This window comes from Ranitomeya imitator, chromosome 1 (genome assembly GCF_032444005.1).
Source record: "Ranitomeya imitator isolate aRanImi1 chromosome 1, aRanImi1.pri, whole genome shotgun sequence".
In the NCBI taxonomy this organism is placed as follows: domain Eukaryota; kingdom Metazoa; phylum Chordata; class Amphibia; order Anura; family Dendrobatidae; genus Ranitomeya; species Ranitomeya imitator.
The window spans coordinates 236632334-236655874 of NC_091282.1; the positions used below are offsets into that span (position 1 = coordinate 236632334).

Genomic DNA, 23541 nt, shown 5'->3' on the forward strand with positions numbered 1-23541 from the left:
GAAATTTACCAGCTGGCTTTCTTTTTCACATTTGTTGCCATCTTCATTTTTTTCTGGTTTCTGAAAAATCCTTTAACAACACTCTAGAAGAAAAAAAGAAAAATCTCTACATATATTACTAATGGAGAGTAATAAACGTCTTGCTTTACTTCTAGGTGTTTCCAAAGTACCTTTTTTTCATCCTAGCGATAGCCTGCTCCTTCTTTTTTAAAAGACAAGACTTTTCTTCTGTCAAGTTTGCCCGTACCCGGCATGATGACTGCCCTCACTTTTCCAGGATGCAATGCTACTTGCTCAGGAACTGTAACCAGGCCAAAAGTGACCCGTGATTGCCTTTACGTTATTCCTACTGCTTCCTTCAGTACTCTGCTTTTTGCTGTTCTTAAAATGCACCATATGATTCCAGAGATATGGGCCTTTTTATTTAGTGCTAATTTTAAAGGCCTTTACCAAAGGGGTGTGACTTACAGGGTAATAATGCAGAGCAGCCTAAAGACACGCCCTAGAGGATCCTGTGAGTAACGCCTTCTTGTAAAGACCAGAAAACTAACGCTAAATAAAAAAAGCCATCATCTCTGGAACCATATGATGGATTTAAGAAAAAAAAAAAACTGCAGTGGGAATAAAATACGTGCAAACGCTAAACACTTTTGCCGTGGTGACAGGCTGTCTTTTATTACAACCATGACACGGCCATCTATTGGCACACCACCAGTCACTAGAGCCGATGCATACAGATTCAGCAGCTATAATAATAATATTATTTATATAGCGCCAACATATCCCGCAGCGCTTTACAAATTATAGAGGGGACTTGTACAGACAATAGACATTACAGCATAACAGAAATTACAGTTCAAAATAGATACCAAGAGGAATGAGGGCCCTGCTCGCAAGCTTACAAACTATGAGGAAAAGGGGAGACACGAGAGGTGGATGGTAACAATTGCTTTAGTTAGTCGGACCAGCCATAGTGTAAGGCTCAGGTGTTCATGTAAAGCTGCATGAACCAGTTAACTGCCTAAGTATGTAGCAGTACAGACACAGAGGGCTAGTAACTGCATAAAGTGTATGAGAACATGATGGGAGGAACCCAATTATGTCTTTTTTTTTTTTTGAATGGGCCACACAGGGATAGTTAATGCGTTGAGGCGGTAGGCCAATCTGAATAAATGAGTTTTTAGGGCACGCTTAAAACTGTGGGGATTGGGGATTAATCGTATTAACCTAGGTAGTGCATTCCAAAGAATCGGGCAGCATGTGTAAAGTCTTGGAGATGGGAGTGGGAGGTTCTGATTATTGAGAATGCTAACCTGAGGTCATTAGCAGAGCGGAGGGCACGGGTAGGGTGGTAGACTGAGACCAGAGAGGATATGTAGGGTGGTGCTGAGCCATGGAGTGCTTTGTGGATGAGGGTAGTAGTTTTGTACTGGATTCTGGAGTGGATGGGTAACCAGTGTAATGACTGGCACAAGGTAGAGGCATCGGTGTAACGGTTGGTGAGAAATATGATCCTGGCTGCAGCATTCAGGACAGATTGGAGCGGGGAGAGTTTGGTAAGAGGGAGGCCGATTAGTAGAGACTTACAATAGTCCAGACGAGAATGAATAAGAGAAACAGTAAGAGTTTTTGCAGAGTCGAAAGTAAGAAAAGGGTGAATTCTAGAAATGATTTTGAGATGCAGATAAGAGCGAGCCAGTGATCGGATGTGGGGGGTGAATGAAAGCTCAGAATCAAGTATGACCCCAAGGCAGCGGGCATGGTGCTTTGAAGTAATGGTGGAACCGCACACGGAGATGGCAATGTCAGGCAAAGGTAGGTTAATAGAGGGAGAAAACACAAGGAGTTCAGTTTTTGACAGGTTCAGTTTCAGATAGAGGACATGATGTTAGAGACAGAGGTAAGACAATCACTGGTGTTTACTAAAAAGGTCGGCGTGATAACAGGAGAAGAAGTGTATAATTGGGTGTCGTCAGCATAGAGATGGTACTGGAAACCAAATCTACTGATTATTTGTCCAATAGGGGCAGAATACAAAGAGAAGAGAAGGGGGCCTAGGACTGATCCTTGAGGAACCCCAACAGTAAGGGGAAGGTGAGAGGAGGAGGAACTAGCAAAAGATACAGCGAAGGAGCGGTCAGAGAGATAGGAGGAGAACCAGGAGAGAACAGTGTCCTTGAGGCCGATGGATCGGAGCATAGTGAGGAGGAGCTGATGATCCACAGTGTCGAATGCTGCAGAGAGATCCAAGAGAATTAGCATGGAGTAGTGACCATTAGATTTAGCTGTTAGTAGGTTATTAGAGACTTTAGTGAGGGCAGTTTCAGTAGAGTGTGAAGAGAGGAAACCAGATTGAAGAGGGTCTAGAAGAGAGTTATCTGAGAGATAGCGGGTAAGTTGGGAGTGGACCAGGCGCTCGAGGAGTTTAGAGATGAAGGGAAGATTAGAGACAGGTCTATAATTAGCAGCACAGTTTTGATCGAGGGATGGTTTTTTAAGTAATGGATGTATGATGGCATGCTTAAATGAGGATGGAAAAATACCGGAAGCGAGAGAAAGGTTGAATATTTTTGCTAGGTGAGAGGTGACAGCCAGGGAAAGGGACTGGAGGAGATGTGATGGAATGGGGTCACTGGTGCAAGTGGTTGGGCGATGCCTCTAATGCCTGGATACAGGTGTGAGGAGCTCGGCACTGACACTGAGTGCATGGAACAAGAGCGCACATGTTACATGGAGGTTTTCCCCTTCATCAGATATTCGTACTCAACCTGTACACAGGTGAGCAGAGAAAGGGCATAATAACAGTATGGGAGGGAACAGGTAGCTATTGGGAAGCATGAGGACACCAGAAAACAGCATTGGAAGGCGACTTAAATTAAAAAATGTCTGAAATCGTTTGGGCTATTACAGAATATAGAAAAAAATAAATGACAATTACTCTTTAATATTGGGCTGCTACAATTACTTTGCATAAGAAGCCATAGAAATACCTCGAACCTAGGGAAAAAAAAGGAAATTTATGCTAAGTTTCCTCCCATAGTTCACAAGCACAACAATAGATTATCTGCAAATCTCTGTATGGATTATACAAATAATGAAAAAAATAAAAGATCACTTAAAAAGGTAAAAGTGAATAAACCAAACAATGGACACAAATGCAAGGGCTGGTGGAAGTAGCTTACTGTCATTACTGTGGGGATAATCCTAGGCTTGAGCTCAAAATAATAAATTAGTTTTGACCACTCATTGCGCGGCACTAATAATGTGGACTGGTGCCAATACCACCTTCATCGACGGCGATGGCTTCCATTCAATTTAGAAGCTAGAGTTTGGTAGGGAGAAGAGGAGCCGATGCTTCTTCCTTTTTTTCTGTTTAGATATTCCAAATTTCTGCGTGACACAGATCTGCAAACTGTTCGACGAGATGAATATTTTCATGTGAAGGACATCACTTTGTGGACGTCCACGGACCATTAAACAACTCATACCAAGGCATGCATTCATTTCTATTGTCCTTATCCAGCAGAAGGACAAATGTAGTTTGTCAGAGGATAAAGTGAAATTGTGAAAAAAAAGTCTCCCAAGTTCAATGAGAAAAAAAGAGACATACCGTACCTATATTTCTTTCATTGTGTTATACTATTACATTTAAGCGAAAACTTTAAAATTGTTAGAATATTATTTATCCATGAGGCAGAGCGTAATTTGTTCGCTGGAGTTGCATTACGTTTCGATGAGGCAGAAATGCTATGAATTTTGGTTCAGAGTTTTCGCAGCTTTTTACCATACCAAAGCTGTGCATGAGAACTGTGCATCCCATGGTATGGGATATTCGCAGCATAAACTGATCTGTGCTATGGATTAGAAACGTACGTTGCCTTGCACACGGTGAAATATGAAGCTTAGCCCCATTTTCACAGTGTTATTAGTTGCAGGGTTTATACTGCATGTTTAGTTGCTGGGGGTCAGCTGTGGGAACGTACCCTTAGGCCTCATTGAGACGTGTTTTTCAGAAAAGAACACCTACCAATAAGGCCACATTCAGTATTTGGTCAGTATTTTACCTCAGTATTTGTAAGACAAAACCAGGAGTGGAACAATCAGAGGAAAAGTATAAGGGTATGTGTCCACGTTCAGGATTGCATCAGGATTTGGTCAGGATTTTACATCAGTATTTGTAAGCCAAAACCAGGAGTGGAACAATTAGAGGAAAAGTATAACAGAAACATATGCACCACTTCTGTATTTATCACCCACTCCTGGTTTTGGCTTACAAATACGAACGTAAAATCCTGACCAAATCCTGATGCAATCCTGAACGTGGACACATACCCTTACACAAACACGTCACCACTTCTGGATTTATCACCCACTCCTGGTATTGGCTTAGAGATACTGAGGTAAAAAAGTCACCAAATACCGAATGTGTGAACGTGCCCGTATAGAGCGTGGGTATTTTCACATGTTGGTAAAAAATACCGGAGACTGGCAAGTTTTTGATCTGTATTGCAGGGCAAACTTGCCAATCGGTCAGTGAAAAGTATAGAAAACACACGGATATCATCTGTCTTGATGCCTAGTACTATCTGATTTTTACTGTTTAATTGGTAGATATGTATACATTTTTTTTTTTGCAGATGAGAAAAACGGACGCCCCGGTAATGGTATAAATGGACACAAAGCTACATGGATTGCTATTGGAGTGTGCACATGGTTGAAAATGGTCTGACATATGAATAAGGCTATGCTCACATGCAGCGTTCTTTTGCTGCATGCTTTGATCTGCAGATAAGTACGGTAGTTACATTTTTCGGTGAAAGCTATGAGATTTCAGAAATCTTATGCACATGCTTGGTTTTTTTCTGACTGCTGACAATTGGAGAACTGCAGCTTTCGTGAAGTCTGCAGCATGTCAACTCTCAGTATTTTTACAGCATTTTGTTTTACCCATTGAAAGCACTGAGCAAGCAAAAATGCTGCAAAATAAGCAGCTATTGCTGCATTTTTGCTGCATGTGAACATAGTCAGAGGGGTAATGTAGTACGGTAATTTTACTCTTAGTATGTGAATGCACAGATTACAACACAATGAGACTTAACCAAATGACAACTGTAAGAAATTGTAGAATTGCATGCGCGCTGAACCATGTTGTACTGCAGTGTATATACAGTGTACATCATTAGTAAATCATAATAAGATTTCAAAGTCACGAAAAATCTAACAGCAAAAAAAATCTAGAACATAATTTATACTTAAGCTTAAACAATTTCTACAGTTAAATAGCCCAGCCTTGTAAAGCAGCAGAAGTTTAGTCATCGGACATGGGGCACGGTGGAGAGTTAATAAAAGCCTCCCATTATAGCTGCTTAGTCCGATGCTGATTTCATCTGAAAAAGATGAATCCTTCATGTGAGACAAAGCCTTGGTGAGAATCTGGGGTGCCTTTCCTCCCTATCATCCACTAGCAAGATGACAAGGATTAATGACTGCTCCCATTTGTCGGTGGATGGTGGTGGGGGATGCGGAGCGACTCTCAACCTTTTCCGATGAAGCAATTTATCTCAGGAGAGATCATTCCTGTCTGTTCAGCTTTAGCATATTAATTCTCTCCAAAAACAAAAAAGATACTAAAGAAAGAGAGGAAGGAGGGGGCGCCAAGCTTGGAGAGGGGCCAGGCACAAATGAAGAGCTGCCTGGCTGCATTCCTTGTGTGCCAAAAGTTAATTGATCTGCCGGTGGCACTTGTCTGCCAATGATAAGCTGGGAATTGTGGACCAATGAAAACTCACAATGACCGAACTTCACAGGGGCCAGGCCTACTTACAAGACAAAAGGTTATTACTATTCTGCAGCATGGCCTTCAGAAACTAGCAAAACTTCACACGGCACTGCATAGACGCAATGGAAAAAACCTTACACTTAAAACCGTCTTAAAATGGCTCCATGTGTATACTTTTATTTCTCCTTATAAAAGGCTTTTCCATTTATTTAACCCTTGTTAGTCCAAAAAGAACTTTTAATGACTACGATGAGCGTAACTCAAGGTTACATCCTTATCCTACGTATTTAAGCAATAGGTTTCCTACTGAACTGGTCTAGTGCCCACTATGGTCCTCCGCGTCGGTCTGCTTCCATCTTTGGCCCGGCATCCTTAGCGTCTTTGGCTGCATTCTAGGCCTCATGACTAGTGATGATTGAACGTGCTCGTATAAGCATGCTCGGGTGCTAACAGAGTGACTTTGGCGTGCTCGAAAATATGTTTGAATCCCCATGGCTGCCTGTCTCATGGCTGTTTGACAGCCGCAACACATGCATGGATTGTCTAACAAACAGGTAATCCCTGCATGTGTTGCGGGTGTCAAACAGCCGCGAGACATGTAGGCCCGCGCGGGTACTTGAACATATTTGAGCATGCCGAAGACACGTTAGCATATGAGCATGCTCTGATAATTTTTTGCACGTTCAATCATCACTACTCATGTGTCTCGGGCTATGACATCCTGACGATGTAGGGTCTAGAATGCACCATGGACGTCCAGTATGCCGAGGGCATAGAAATGCAAAACAGCTGCCACAGAGGACTGGTTGCAAGAGGCAGCGCCAATGAAAATGCTTATCTCTGTGTGTATTGTATAAAAAAAAAAAATCAGCATGTAAATTAGATTTAGAAATGCCACCCTCACTGCACGTAGAGGCCGTCTACCACTTGTCACAGTCAAGCTGAATGTGTGCGATAGTAAATAGGGTAGAAGTGCCACCCTCACTGCACGTAGAGGCCGTCTACCACTTGTCACAGTCAAGCTGAATGTGTGCGATAGTAAATAGGGTAGAAGTGCCACCCTCACTGCACGTAGAGGCCGTCTACCACTTGTCACAGTCAAGCTGAATGTGTGCGATAGTAAATAGGGTAGAAGTGCCACCCTCACTGCACGTAGAGGCCGTCTACCACTTGTCACAGTCAAGCTGAATGTGTGCGATAGTAAATAGGGTAGAAGTGCCACCCTCACTGCACGTAGAGGCCGTCTACCACTTGTCACAGTCAAGCTGAATGTGTGCGATAGTAAATAGGGTAGAAGTCGCCACAAGGTATTAGATGTGCATAACCAGGTCACCTAGTGATAATCTAGTGACCGATGAAGCTCTGGTGTCAGGGGTTCAGTTTTCACATATCTACGATGCACATGAAGGATCTGTCCGGACCTATTTTGTGATTGACACCAGTCAGAATCTATGACCAATAATTGCTCCGTAAGATTTCCACATTTTATTTTTCCTCTGTTAGAAAATGAGAACAGAAACCTGGTAGGACGGAGTCAAAGGTGATTGAGAACAATATTACTTGAAAATTCAAACTTAAATTGCCTGGATCTGCCAACAAAAATCTACACCCACAGTTAATGGGTTCCTTTTGGAAATAGTTTCCGTAATGTGCAGGTCCCGCGCTACGGTTCTAAGGTCTAAGGACGTCAAAATGAATGCTGGAGGTGAACATGCAAAGTGTCATAGGATGAGATAACTTGGTCACTGTACATCTCTGGCTTGGATAGACTTCATGTGCCTACAGTTGTAAAAGCCATCCATGTCCTAGGCCACGGTTTTAGGCTAGAAATGGAGATGACCCATGAACAGCCTGCTATATTATATCTCACAAACTCCGGAGGGGTTGTGACTAAGACATATACGGTATATGTAAATGGTAATTATGACTAAAGTACTAAGCTGACCTACTTTAGTGCCAAAGCAAAGCTTGTTAAGAACATGGATATTTAGGTCACAGTACAGCGTATATTAATTCTGTTTTCAAGCCTTTTGTTAAAAAGTCTTCCGTATATCAAATGACAGAGCAAAGTTTGCGACAAACCTTCTGGCGTGTCTTTCTCTGCGTTCTCAGAGCCTCAACTTACAGTGATGGCACCCAGTGCAATGATTGTTGCATGCTCCAGAATACAAAGTTAGCTACATGCCCCCCACTAACCTGCAGCCATTTACCTACCTTACTTAGGGCAGGGACATGCCCTTCAATATACAGTGGAGCCGTATGCACGCATACAAAATGCTGCCCTATGTCCTATGCTGTATTGTGTGACCCCGTATACAGTACAGTAACTGCCATAGATCTTCCCATATACAGTATGCCTGGCATAAATCTATACATACAGTCCTACGTTTTCACCACTATTTAGTGCCTACTCCATTTTCACCTATGAAAGGTGGTGGACATATTTCCCATAGGTGCAGACCACAACCTAGAAATCTAGTCTCCTCCCAAGGGCCTCAATGAGCAATAGGAATCATCGTTAAAGGAAATCTTTTTTTGCAACTCCAACTGAGAGCTGACTGATGTAGGGCAGAGATCCTGATGCCGCTTACTTTATTGCAGGTTTGACAAAATCCCTGTTTTCTCTCTTGCAGATGTATCAGTTCTCTGAATGTTGAGCTCTGTATAACCCCAACCACACCACTGATTGACAGCTTTATGCACCGTACACAGGTAGAGAGTTATCAAACAATAACGGGGGCGAGGTTCACTACCTAGCAGCCTGTTTACTAGTCCTCTTAGGGATTATCTCCTCCTGAAAAACCAATGAATTTATACAAACAGTATCAGGCAGCAGAGTGAGTGACACATTGCTGGAATAAAAAATACACCATGTTCCAAATTATTATGCAAATTATATTTTTGTCGGATTTTCCTAAATAGTTGGTGCAAATGACGGTCAGTCTAATAAAAGTCATCACCCGTTAGATTATACATCGAATTTTATTGAAGAAACCTCCCAATGATAACAGTATAATCTCCAAAATAAATAAAAACTCAAAATGCACTGTTCCAAATTATTAGGCACAGCAGAATTTCTAAATATTTTATATGTTTTAAAGAACTGAAAATGCTCATTTGTGGAATTTGCAGCATTAGGAGGTCACATTCACTGAACAAAAAAGCTATTTACCTCCAAAACCTCCTAACAGGCCAAGTTACATGTTAACATAGGAACCCTTCTTTGAAATCACCTTCACAATTCTTGCATCCACTGAACTTGTGAGTTTTTGGAGAGTTTCTGCTTGTATTTCTTTGCATGAAGTCAGAATCGCCTCCCAGAGCCGCTGTTTTGATGTGAACTGCCTCCCACCCTCATAGATCTTTTGCTTGATGATACTCCAAAGGTTCCCTGTACGGTTGAGGTCAGGGGAAGATGGTGGCCACACCACGAGTTTATCTCCTTTTATGCCCATAGCAACCAATGACTCAGAGGTATTCTTTGCAGCATGAGATGGTGCATTGTCATGCATGAAGATGATTTTGCTCCTGAAGGCACGTTTCTGCTTTTTAAACCATGGAAGAAAGTTGGCAGTCAGAAACTCTATATACTTTGCAGAGGTCATTTTCACACCTTCAGGAACCTTAAAGGGCCCTACCAGCTGTTTCCCTATGATTCTGGCCCAAAACGTGACTCCTCCACCTCCTTGCTGACATCGCAGCCTTGTTGGGACATGGTAGCCATCCACCAACCATCCACTACTCCATCCATCTGGACCATCCAGGGTTGCTCAACACTCATCAGTAAACAAGACTGTTTAAAAATTAGTCTTCATGTATGTCTGGGCCCACTGCAACCATTTCTGCTTGTGAACACTGTTTTGGGGTGGCCGAATACTAGGTTTATGAACCAAAGCAAGCCTTTAAAGGATCCTACACCTTGAGGTTCGAGGGACTCCAGAGGCCCCAGCAGCTTCAAATATCTGTTTGCTGCTTTGTAATGGTATTTTTTTTGTATGCATCAGGGCAGATAAATAGAGCAGTGCAACACTTTGGACAGCTTTGCAGGTCTGAGTTAAAAAGTTTGAATTTGCAGTCCATCGTGAATGGGCGACCAGTGTAGTGACTGGCACAGCATGGAGGCATCAGTGTAATGGTTGGCCACAAATATAAGTCTTACTGCTGCACTCAGAATAGATTGGCGAGGGAAGAGTTTAGAGAGGGGAATACCTCAGTGACTTACAGTAGTTAGGTTTAAAACAAATCAGGGTGAATGGTGAAGATTTTTTTTCCGGTGCTAGTGGCAGGTGGGTGTAAATAATTGAAAATAAGGACTTTGTTGTCACTGACTGAGACATCCAGGGCATATAGGTAACAAAAACAGGAGAAGACGCCGCACACATCATCGATAACAATTTACCAATTACATATCATAAAAAGGTCATGTCTATATATGACTACTTGGCTCCTTAATTCTGCATTACTTCGCTTACTTTTACCTTATGTAATAGGTCAATTTGCTCCTTACAGAGTGGTCTGTTCAACAGACCACTTAACTGGTTTATAAAGGGAGTAAGGGAGTCATAGCAGCTTGCATTACATGGTGGTCAGCTACAGAAATCCTCCTGTCCAGCCTAATAGAGCCGCCTATTGATTATTCCAGGCCATGAGGTAATGTAGAAAATGATTCTATTTATTTAAAGTGTTCATTTGGTGCTTTTAATTACTGCATTAGTAGAACGGCTTCTGCTTTAGTTTCATAGTTTGTAGCTCTATAGCTCTATGCAGGTTTACTACGTAAATTAAAACAAAGTCATCCTTACAGTAAGTGCAGTGACGATCACTCCATGATCCATAACAGGACCCCATTTATAATACTAATGTCTATATATGCAGCCTTAGAGCTCCTATGGGCACCGGGTTAGACTGCTGCCTTTGCACCCCTTGCTTGAATGAACATTGCAGTTAATGCAGAAATTATCAATATATTGTTTCACAGGAGGCACCTTGATCAAGAGACAACAGATGTTAACCACCTCAGTCAATGGTGAATACCCATCACCCAAATATGACTGATTTATTCATCATACATGGGTGCTGCATGGTACGAGAGAGGTCAGCAGCAAAAGTGCAGCTGATACACATAGCCAGGATCCTTATAAAACATAGGATCTGGTCGTTCAGATCCCCGCTGTTTAACCCATTAGATGAATACTTAATAGTAACTAGTACATCTGAGAAGTTAGAAGAAGGGGGCTTTTCATTGCTGATGGTTGTGATTGATGCCTGTGAAGCATTCCATCCATCATGGCTTCCATGTTAAACATACAGTTATATGAAAAAGTTTGGGCACCCCTATTAATCTTAAGCTTAATGTTTTATAAAAAATGTTTTTTTTTGCAACAGCTATTTCAGTTTCATATATCTAATAACTGTTGGACACAGTAAAGTTTCTGCCTTGAAATGAGGTTTATTGTACTAACAGAAAATGTGCACTCTGCATTCAAACAAAATTTGACAGGTGCATAAGTATGGGCATCCTTATCATTTTCTTGTTTTAAATACTCCTACCTACTTTTTACTGACTTACTAAAGCACCTTTTTTGGTTTTCTAACCTCGTTGAGCTTTGAACTTCATATCCAGGTGTATGCAATCATGAGAAAAGCTACTTAAAGTGGCCACTTGCAAGTTGTTCTTCTGTTTGAATCTCCTCTGAAGAGTGGCATCATGGGCTCCTCAAAACAACTATCTAATGATCTGAAAACAAACATTATTCAACATAGTTGTTCAGGGGAAGGATACAAAAAGCTGTCTCAGAGATTTAACCTGTCAATTTCCACTGTGAGGAACATAGTAAGGAAATGGAAGAACACAGGTACAGTTCTTGTTAAGGCCAGAAGTGGCAGGCCAAGAAAAACATCAGAAAGGCAGAGAAGAAGAATGGTGAGATCAGTCAAGGACAATCCTCAGACCACCTACAGAGAGCTGCAGCATTAACTTGCTGCAGAAGGTGTCACTGTGCATCGGTCAACTATACAACGCACTTTGCACAAGGAGAAGCTGTATGGGAGAGTGATGCGAAATAAGCCGTTTCTGCAAGCACGCCAAAAACAGAGTCGGCTGAGGTATGCAATAGCACATTTGGAGAAGCCAATTCCTTTTTGGAAGAAGGTCCTGTGGACTGATGAAGCCAAGATTGAGTTGTTTGGTCATACAAAAAGGCATTATGCATGGCAGCCAAAAACACAGCATTCCAAGAAAAACACTTGCTACCCACAGTAAAATTTGGTGGAGGTTCCATCATGCTTTGGGGCTGTGTGGCCAATGCCGGCACCGAGAATATTTTTAAAGTTGAGGGATGCATGGATTCCTCTCAATATCAGCAGATTCTTGACAATAATGTTCATGAATCAGTGACAAAGTTGAAGTTACGGAGGGGATGGATCTTTCAGCAAGACAATGATCCAAAACACCGCTCCAAATCTACTCAGGCATTCATGCAGATGAACAATTACACTGTTCTGGAATGGCCATCCCAGTCCCCAGACCTGAATATTATTGAACATCTGTGGGATCATTTGACGAGGCCTGTCCATGCTCGGCGACCATCAAACTTAACTGAGCTGGAATTGTTTTGTAAAGAGGAATGGTCAAAAATACCTTCATCCAGGATCCAGGAACTCATTAAAAGCTACAGGAAGCGACTAGAGGCTGTTATTTTTGCAAAAGGAGGATCTACTAAATATTAATGTCACTTTTCTGGTGGGGTGCCCATACTTATGCACCTGTCAAATTTTGTTTGAATGCAGATTGCACATTTTCTGTTAGAACAATAAACCTCATTTCAAGGCAGAAACATTACTGTGTCCAACAGTTATTAGATATATGAAACTGAAATAGCTGTTGCAAAAAATACTTTTTTATAAAACATTAAGCTTAAGATTAATAGGGGTGCCCAAACTTTTTCATATAACTGTATATATTTTTACTGGATGGCACAAAATTGTATTGAATTGTTATCATGACATACAGTATATCTTAATGGGGTTTTCTACTTAAAAAAAAAAAAAAAAAAAGAAGAAGAAGAAGAGGTACCCAAGCAATTGCATTGTTGTAAAATATTAAACTCATATAGTGCAGATCCTGTCCCAGTCTAGGGCTGGATCTCCAACAAACACAGCGTATCACAGCTGCAGCCAGTCACTGAGCTTCATAGCTCTTCTGATGAAGATGGTACAAACTATGGAGCTCAGTGATCAACTGCAGCAGTAATGAGCTCTGTGCTCGTGAACTCACCGCTGCTCTTGGCGCTGTGTTTTGGCTGAAGTTACCACATCACATTACATACAGCTGCAGTCGATCACAGAGCTCTGTGGCTCATGCCACCTATATCAGCAGAGTCATGGAGCGCGATGACTGGCTGCAGTGGTCATGACATGAAAGCTGTCACCAAAACAAAGAGACTAGAGAAGCAGCGGACCATTTGGGCACCACTTTTGTGAAAATAGTAAACGCCCTTGAAGCAATTCAAGAAAGGATCACTTAACAATGGAGATATCAGTGTAAAACATAAATTATAGACAGTAGCTATCCCCAATTTACCTTGGCACTACCCCCAGATGGTAACACCGTCTACCTCAGCCGACATGCACTGAACTGGTTTCCAAATTCACAGGCTGCTGCTAGGACTACATTTCCCATGCACCCGTTACATTATGATGTGCGTTCCCTGGGGTGAGGCTCATATATTAACTTGCTCTCTTCTCCAGGGAAAGGTAAGATCAGTACACACAGCATTCATAATGCACACAAGTAAAACACTAGGCCATTTATGTTTCTCTAAAATACCCAGTATCTTAGCCAAGCTCCAGTGTAAAGCCACAAGGGTGGCTTTTTGTATAATGGGAATAAATAATTTATATTGAAAAAAAAATCCAATCTTATTACTGAAATGACTGCAGTAGCCCTTTAACTGTATCTGCCATGTACCAACCTAGTAATGAAAAATGATGAGATTAAACTGGTGTTGTGGAGATTGTACTCCAAGCATGGATCACCAAGCTACAACTTGCCGACTTTGGACACATCATACAAGACAGCAATCACTGAAGAAGGACATCATGGTAGATAGAATAGAAGGAACAAGGCGAAGAGGGAGACCAGCAACCCGATGGCTTGATACAATCGAGATAGTGGCAGAGAAGACCCTGGTGGACCTATCTAGGCTTGCACAATATCGATCTTCCTACAGATTGTTAGTTTATCAAGTAATCATGGCTCGAGACAGAGCCAAAGGCCCTTAAGTAATCTAAGGTGGAGATGGAAGGTTAGAAATTAGCATAGGCTTAGTTACCTTAGACTTCACAGCTATGACAATCCTGGGAAGAGAGAGGATCAGACACTTCAGAGATACTGTGATGTATTTCAGAACAAAGTCCGAGATGCCCACAATCCACATGAGCTCGAAGAAATCCACGGCCCCTAAATTTGGCTTCAGAAAGATAAGACTGCGGATAGAAGAGAAACATTACTATATTCAATATACACATTACAAGAAGGCTTTTTATTAGGCAATGAAGCTAAACTTTATAGACAATTAATGATCAGAGTGATCCAAAGTCACAGGTAAGTTTAGAAAGAAGGTAGAAGTTGCATGTCCCTAAATGCCTTGGTTTACAGAGCTTGACATCATCCACAAATAAGCCAATTAGAGCCATGTAACGCGAGAACGGTGGCCTCAGGGGATTTGTTGCCTCTGCAAATTGCCCATTACTTTGATACCTGTAATCAGCATCGTCTTAAAGATTAAACTATCCTATCTGACAAGATTTAGTCTCGGGTATAGTGCACGCTATACCGTACAATAACCTGTCAGCCGAGACAATGAAATTGCCTTCATCTGTTCCATGGCTCTGATGTTAAACTAAAGGGATCAGAAGCGGGAAGAAGACAGCTAAATAAAGTGTCTAAAAGTCAGCAAGATTGTCTGTGAGGCAGAACAAAACATAATGGATCTTCAATAAGCTAATAATGGCCAATCTTATCCCTGCCCCTCACTAAGAGAACAGAATATACCTACATTATAACTTCTGGTGGTAAACACAACTCAAATGACTCGTATAGCTCATATAACACTCTATGATACCTCTGTCTAGCAGTGTACTATGTCTGCTAGCTTTTGGCTGGGTCTAACAGGAGGACCAAAACGGCAGCCACATGGGCCATTGTTAGGCCCCCTGTGATTAGGTCAAGAAAGGGTGTGCGTGTGGGGGCAATGTGCTCTCTATATCTAAACACCCAGAAGCTGAGTGCCAAACTGACTGTGGCATCTTGGGGGTTAAACTGCAGGGATCTATGCTGTCACTGATCCCTGCAGTTTTAGCAGGAACCTGACTAGATACATCAGTCGTGCTCACACAGCTAATTTTGTAGATGCAGAGGCAATGCTTTTCCAAAGAGGACCTTTCAACAATCACCAGATTTTTCATGTTCAACTGGACATAAGGTCCAATAGTGGATTGTCTTTCTGTTGTGGAGATATTAGCAAATCAAAATATTTGGGACCAAAATAGTTACAAAAAAAAGTTAAGTCCAAGTTGTTGTCATCAAAGTTTTCACAGGGGGCGTGTACTTTTCCTACTGCATGACAGTGACCAATTAGCAGGCAGCAAAACTCAAAGTAAGAACACGCCCCCAGCAAAGCTAACAGCAGATGTGTTAAACATATAATGACAAAGAGCCCTGATCTTCTGGTCTAACCTCCCAAATGCGTCAGTCAGTGTTTGCGGGAGGGGTGAGTTTAACTGTGTCACAGTACAATGTGTCAGTAATCACACATATGCCTGCTGTTTTCCAGCAACTTGTACTTGCTCTGCAGTGAGATCAGGGGTGTCATTACATCTCACACAAGAGCAGCCTGTCTGTTCTGGAATGCTCATGTGTGATCTATAATAAAACCCTGCTCTGATCTCACTACAGAGCAACCACAACGTGATCACAAAAGACACAAGTGTGATACTGATACATTTACAGACAGGCAGTGTGGGGGAGGGGCAGTACAGAAGATGTCAGTGCTAGGAGAGGTGATAAAAAGGTTTGCAATGTGACACAGCTACACTGCCGCTCCCCACACACTAACCCATGCAATATTAGACCATTAGATAAGACATTACACATCTCACATACTAAAAAACCTGCTCAAAACTATGGTGGGGGAATGTCCTTCTTTCTCTAGTGATGCAGCCTGCTTATGATTGGTCAGTATCATACAGGGGATAAAGTACACGCCCCCAGTGAAAAATATCTGATAACACTCACATGAACTTAAAAAAAACTTAGCAGATTAAGTACTAACAACTTTGATTGCTAATATTTCTGCAATGGAAAGGCAAAATAAAAAAATAAAAATATTTTATTTCACTTTGCTGTCACTATTACATTGTGTTTCCAGTTCAACATAAAAAATTTTATGAACGGTTCTCTTTAAGCATTAATTTAACAGCGCTCATGATGGAGATATCTGTAATTTAGCACCATGGGGTTAAATAATGTTTGGAGAAATAAAGATTTTTGGTACTCACTGTAAAATCTGTTTCTTGATAGTCTTCATGGGGGACACACAGAACCATGGGATAGTCTGCTGCCATCTTCAGGCTGACATTATTATTACATTCTAAATGAAAATTGGCTCCTCCCCAGCAGACTACAGCTTGCCTGCTAGCTTTAGGCTCCCTCAGTTTAGCGAGAAAGCAGGAGAAGCAAAAAAAAATTCAAGCATTTGAAAAGAATTATTCAATTACACCTCAAGAGAAGAAAATAACAAATGCACGAACAATGGGGACACTAACGGTGGGTGCGGCGTCCCCCAATGAAGACTATCTCTTATTATTTCTCAGTTGCTTCATTGGGGCACACAGAGAACCGTGGGATGTCTAAGCTGTCCCTGGGGTGGTAAAATAAACCATACGGTTACTATCAAATCCTTCACTCTTGCTCAGGCCAAAGCCTGAGCAACTGCCACATGACAAATATTCCATCCACAGAAGCAAAGACGTGGACCCTGTAAAATTTGGAGAGGGAAAGTACCGATGACCAAGTAGCTGCTCTACAGAGTTGAGAGTTGCAGGACTGATGCCTGGTTCTGAACATCCCAAGAAGCCCTCAAAAGCAAAAAACCCTAAAAGGAGGCTCCTTCGTCTTATAGGCATGAATGAAGGTTGCTCTAATCCAACAAACAATAATTGCCCCCTGCGAGGGCTGTCTGTCTGATGTGACAAACAAGGAGTCAGACAGTTTGAATGGCTGATAAATAACACTGTACAGCCCTGACAACAGCTAATTTGTACAAAGCCTTCTCGATTGGATGAGATGACGCAGGGCAAAAGGAAGGCAAGACAATGTCCTCGTTAAGGTGGAAAGCCGAAACTACCTTGGGAAGAAGGACGGAACAGGTGTCAACATTACCTTATTCTGGGACATACAAATATTCAAAAAGATCATATAAATGTTCACTTTGGCTAGAGGCATATTAGGACGAGGTAAGAAGCTCGATAAAAGAGAGCCGCAGGCTCTGATACTCTATTAATAGAGGTGATGGCTATAAGGAAAGTAAGATGAAGCACAGAAATCTCCCTCAGGGGCTCAAATGGTGGAGACTGAAGAACCTCCAAGACTAGATTAAGGTCCTATGGATCAAGGGGAGGCCGATAGGCTGGTCTAGCGCTCACTATCCCTTGAAAAAAGTCCTGACCTCAGGCCTAAAGGGAACACCTCTCTGAAACAAAACAGCCAAGGCGGACACCTGTCCACTGAGAGAATTAAGTGCCAACCCTGACTCCAGCCCCAACTGCAAGAACGAGGGCAGCACAGGCAGAGAAAAGAATATTGCAGAAATTCCAGAAGACTGACACCAGCGAAAGTAGGTCCTGCAAATGTGGCGATAGGTGCGCAGTGATGAGGGATTCTGTGCTCCGATCATGGTTTAGATTACTTATTCTGACAAACCCTCTGCCCTCAGAATTGCCGATTCAATAGACCTGCCGTTAAACAGAGACTAAATTCTGGTGCAAGAATGGACCCTGAGACAGAGGATCTGGATGGTGAGGAAGAGTCCAAGGGACATGATCCAAAAGGTTTATCAAGTCCACGTAAAAGGCCATCTGAGGCCAGTCTAGTGTAATGAGGATAACTGGAATCCCCCATTCCTTGACTTTCTTGAGGAGTTTAGGCAGAAGAGGTAGAGGCGGAAATAGGCAAGGAAGGGAAAACTGGGACCAGGGAACTGCCAATGCGTCAGCTGCGACTGCCCGAGGATCCTGAGATCTTGCAACAAATTTTGGTACCCTGTGGTTTAGCCTGGATGCCAATAGATCGACATCTGGTGTACCCCACTGACCACAAATCTGCTTTAACACCTCTGGGTGAAGAGCTCATTCTCCTACTGCTACCTGCTGGTGGCTTAAAAAGACTGTCACCCAGTTGTCCACTCTGGGTATATAAACCGCTGAGATTAGAGGAACTTTGTCCTCCGCCCATTGCAGTACCATCGCTGACATGGCGGGTAGACTCAGTGTCCCTACTTGACAGTTGATAAAGGTCACTGCTATGGCATTGTCTGACTGGATCCTAATGAGCAATCTTAGAATCAGGCGCTGCCAATGTAGAAGAGCCAAATAGATGGCTCTGAGCTCTAATACATTGATCGGAAGAAGTCTCTCCTGATTGTTCCAGGATCCCTGAACCGACAAGTGGCGGAAAATGGCCCCCTGGATTAAAAGGGGCAACATCAACCAATACCTGCGGTGAATATTCATTTCCCTTTAATAACGGCACACGTGACTGCAGAAAGCCGGTGGCTGACACTATGCGCGCTACTGAAGAGCAATGAATACTCACTGCTCTGCACGCACACTGTTCTGGCGTGCAGAGCAGTGAGTATTCCAGCAGCTGCCCTTCGGCTTGCAAGCAGCGCATAACGTCTCTGCCTCTGGCCTCAGCAATAATCTAGTCCAATTTCCTACCAAACTGGAATGGTAAACCTGTAAGAGACTTCTTCGGAGCCAAATCTGCTCTTCATACTTTGAGCCATAAATTATGAAAAATGGCCACACAATTGTTTGCTGCCTGGGTAGAGAATTCACCCGCATCTAATGATGCTGAACATAAGTATCTGCGATCTGATCCACAATATCCATTTGCGCCACCTCCTGGGAAACAGCCAGAGTACTGCAATGTAAATGAATAGCCCAAGCAGTAACAGCCTTGGATAATCAAGTGGCAGGGAAAGCAGGTCACAGGGCAAAGACTGCTGCTTCAAAGGCAACTTAGCCACAAACTGCATTTGTCTGTCTTTGGGGTCTCTAAGTGCAGCTACCTCGGCAAGACGTAAAGTAATGGTCCTAGACAGGCAATATATGGGAGTATCTACCACAGGTGGAGCGGACCAGGATGCCACCAATTCCGCTGGAAGCAAGAATACCACCTCTATATGACTGCGTTTTTGAACACGCCTGTAAGGGTGTTCCCATGCTTTGTGAAAGAGTTCCCAAAATTTCCTTGTGGTTGGAAAAAGACCTAGCCATGAGCTTGCCTCTCCTAAAGAAGCCCGTTTCAGTGGAAGGCAGCGGGTCCTCTGACAACAAACCTAGAGAGAAATCCAGAGTTGAAACCTGACTCTCCACCATTTACCTCAAGTTACCCATCTGATATGGGTCTAACACAGACTATGAGCTAGAACTAGGGTTTGAGTGTTAGGCGGAGCGTACCTCCCGAGAGGAGGAAAACGATATTGGACGTCTTCCCTGGGAGGAGACCTGGAGGATGGAGTAAAGTGAGGTGAATTGAATCTCAGCTGAGACCGGTTATACTGGTGCACTATGGCTTCTTTCACACTTCAGTTGTTTGGCGTCAGTCACTTCCGACATAGTGACGGATCCGTCACAATTGTTGAGAAAACGGTTCTAACGAATCCGTTTTTTTGACGGATCCGTTACTTGGGGGTTGTCTGGGAAAAGTATCTACTTTTTGGAGCATGCGCAATTGAAAAAGCGGATTCGCCGAAATGACGGTCGCGATGGATCCGTCGCCCATAGGCGGCCATTCTATGGAATGGCGGACGCGACGGATCCTTCGCGATCTGCCATTTCGGCGCTGACAAAAAACGTTTCAATGTCCATCTATGTCTAGACAACGTCCGCCAAATTTCAACGGATCCGTCGCATGGCGGATGGAACGGACGACCATCCGTCACAATCCGTCGCTAATGCAAGTCTATGGGAAAATAACGGATCCGCCAAAAAAATGACGGATCCGTTATTTGAGGAAAATGGCGGTTTTAGACTGACGCCAAACAACTGAAGTGTGAAAGAGGCCTAAGGCAGGAAGGTCTGACTCACTTGCAGCAGTGGTCGGAACTCCCAGAGTGGCAGCCGCCATTGTCATATGTTAAATAACAGTAACCAGCATCCTGGATACCCTGGTTAGTTCAGCTACAGACTGGGCTAGATCATGAGCCCAAGCCAACTATACTCTTTTCTGACATTACAGATGTCATATGAGCTGGTATAAAAAGGAGGGAGGTGTATGATTACAGGAGGCCACCAATTACCCTGTTGAAATCTAATTATTACAGGCTAAGAATGCATAATATGCAACAATTTCGGGCTACATCGATGGGCGTGAAGGGTCTTCCCTGGACTCTGACATAAGAGCCAGAGAGCAGGGAAAAAAAATGACAGCGAGCAGTGGTTTACGAAAAGTTACTGAGGAGAACGAATAATCAGTTCCCAGAAGTCAACAGCCTATCTTGAAGTCCCTCTGTGTCGCTGGTGTCTGTTGCACTCTGGTGAGTGCCAAAAGCAGGACGGAGAATCAGGAGTGAGAATCTCATGCAGGCACCATAATTAAAGTACGGCGGCACAATATAGAGCCGCTGCTGAAAAAGGAAGGGGCGGGTCTAAAGGGACAGGTGCTGGGAAAGCTCTGTTGAATGACCGATGCTTCCGGATGCACCGATTGCTGCCTCAGTGGCCACGGCATGCCGAAGAATCAGACTGGCTAGCAGAACAGCCAAGCAACAACTATAGCGCTGCCTCAGCATCATTACAAGTAGCACTGGACAGCTGCGCAAAAGAAGAGGTGGCGGGGCCGCCGAGTGACGTCCGCCACACAGTCCACCACACCTTACCCAGGTAATCACGCGACATCAGCACAGAGAGTAGGGGGCGATCCCGGAAGTCCAGCAGGGCGGACAGACACGATGCACAACAGCAAATTGCCTACAGTGCTTGACAGCAAAGTGGAATTCCAAACTGCTGACAGGACACAGCAGCCGTGCATCACAAGCCCAAGCCTCTCCTCCAAACCACTAAGCCCCAGTCCTAGCTGTCGTCATCCTACCAAACTACCCTAAGAGACAGGGAGCGGGGGAGGAGAAAAAGGTGGCGATGGGGTTGAAGAGGTAATACAGAGTCGCAACAGAGCCATACTCCCCTCTCCACCCGAAATCTAAACTTCTGTTCCATGCAATATGCATGCCATATGGGGCTGACAGAAGCTGGCTGGCTTAAAGACCAATGCCACAGTACCTGACCACTGACTGTCAATGTACTCTGGCCCGGCCATACTGATGTGAGAGGATACGGACTGCACAATTATAGCCTGTACTCTCAGTCAATGCATGGGTGAAATCATTACAACTTGTTACCCTGAACACGATCCAGCTGAAAAACAAAAAAGAGACACTTAACGCCAAACACAGGTCTGAGACAGACGTTGCCTCCAACTGACACTACACAAAACTGAGGGAGCCTGAGGCTAGCAGGCGGGGTATAGTCTGCTGAGGAGACAATTTTCATTTAAAGTGTTAAATAGTGTCAGTCTCCAGGTGGCAGCAGACTAAGCCATTCCCCCAATGAAGCGGACAAGAAACGGGAATTTAAAAAAGATATTAAACGCAAGGTGTTAGAAACACAGCATTGTTTTTTAACCAGACATAAATTGTGTAGGCCCAGAATCATAAACTGACTCTTCTTGTAGGACGAATATTTATATCTCCTACATTTTGTTTTCTGATATCTTTGCAAAACAGTGATGCAAGGTCACTGAACAATGATGTTTGCGGATATGTTAAATAGATGCACTGTCCTTGCCTGCCAGTTTGTTTGCATTGGAAACAGAGGAGGAAAATCTATACAAATAGTTTAAACAATCAAATAATGCTACTTGATCTACTCTCCATTCTTACCCTTTTATGTAAATACAGAATGAGGGACACTTGTCAATTCTAAAAATTGGCTACATGCCTCTGTATAAAGAGACAGAGAGAGAGACAGCCAGAGATTCTGTCAAGACATCCATACATCCAAAAGAACCAGAGACAGGACCCCCCCATCACCGTGTCTTCACACAAGTATAAGTAGATAAGAGTATCGAAAGCAATGCCAGAAAATATTACGGTAATTAACTGAAAGAATAGCTTGGAATAAAGTTTCAAAAGTTGTTGCTGGAAAATCAACAGTAAGTGAAAACATATATGTATTAGAAGTGGTAGAGATGATGAACCATGTGGTCTTTCTATTCCCCCAACCTTGGATGTTTCTATGTTGGCATCAGTCATGCAGCAGATAAGGAGCAGTGACCGTCTTGCATTTATAGCATAAACCATAATGTCGATATGAAGAGAGCCTAAGGCTAATGTACAAATTCCTGCACACACCTCAGCGTTCCATTTTACTGCCCCCTTACTAAGACTTATTCTCCTCATGTGATAGCTTTCTGATCAGATGTCCATGCACAGATACACTACTATATGCTTCTACAAATCAGAGATGTAGTATAAAGCATGGGGGAGGTATAGCATGGCTGTCATTGAGGCACAGGATAGATTTTAGAATACTTTAGACTCTCTGTAGGGCCCCTTACAGACCACAACAGTGTTATTAATGCTAAAAAGTAGCCAATAGCAGAGGAATGGCAAAGACGGTAAGCATCACCAAAACATACTTCTGTTTGCAACTAACGGATTTCCCCTACAGCGTGGTTTCCTATGTCAGTGGATCCATTGGGGCCTAAGACCGAACACCCCACAAAATTGGATTCTGGCGTATGTGCTGACGGGGACTTGGCTATAACAGTGCAGATGGAGTCACCATGTGCTCTTTCATCCATCATATTTGAATGTATACGCTTATTGGAGGCGGACAGCTTATTTGATGGCTTTCGCATCATTCATCCACCTCTAGGAAACTAGAGGTGACAAAGAAAGCTGCATGAGGTGTCCAGGTACATGCCCCTTCATCAGCAGCCGTCCTACAGAAAAGCAGGAATGACAGCAGAGCAATGGTATGAGACTTCAAAAAAGCCTTCAAAAGTTATCTGTAGACCCATGACCTAATAGCCTATGACAGTCATGTAAAATAACATGCAGGTCCACCCAGGGTTAATAATAAATACTGCATTAATTAACCAAGTAACATACAGAATTGCAAAAAGTCATGAGTTTGGGATTTTCACTGACAGTTCAAAGTATGGATTATTGCTGGGATTACAATGAATCTCACAGTCAAAGTGACGGGTTAAAAAAAAGAGGTTAAAACATAAAACAAATGCTGGAAAAATATGAAGTGGCTCAGAAGTGATCTCCAGAATTTACTATGTAGCTGCAAGGTTCTTCGTGTCCACCTTTAAGTTTATATAGAGTTTACTGCTGTAAAGCCAATACAGACAAAGAATAATCACCGTGTTGTCAGTGACTTTGCTTTGAACAAACCAAGTAGGCCCCCAG

The 23541-nt window shown here is 43.0% G+C and overlaps 1 protein-coding gene across 1 annotated transcript in view; it reads right to left on the bottom strand.

The window, feature by feature from the left end:
- RNFT2 (ring finger protein, transmembrane 2) overlaps positions 1-23541 on the bottom strand; it is a 153991-nt gene that overhangs the window by 76052 nt on the left and 54398 nt on the right. The window contains exon 6 of the mRNA XM_069754717.1: positions 14113-14266. Coding sequence (XP_069610818.1) covers positions 14113-14266 — 154 coding nt within the window. The remainder of the gene's footprint in view (positions 1-14112; positions 14267-23541) is intronic.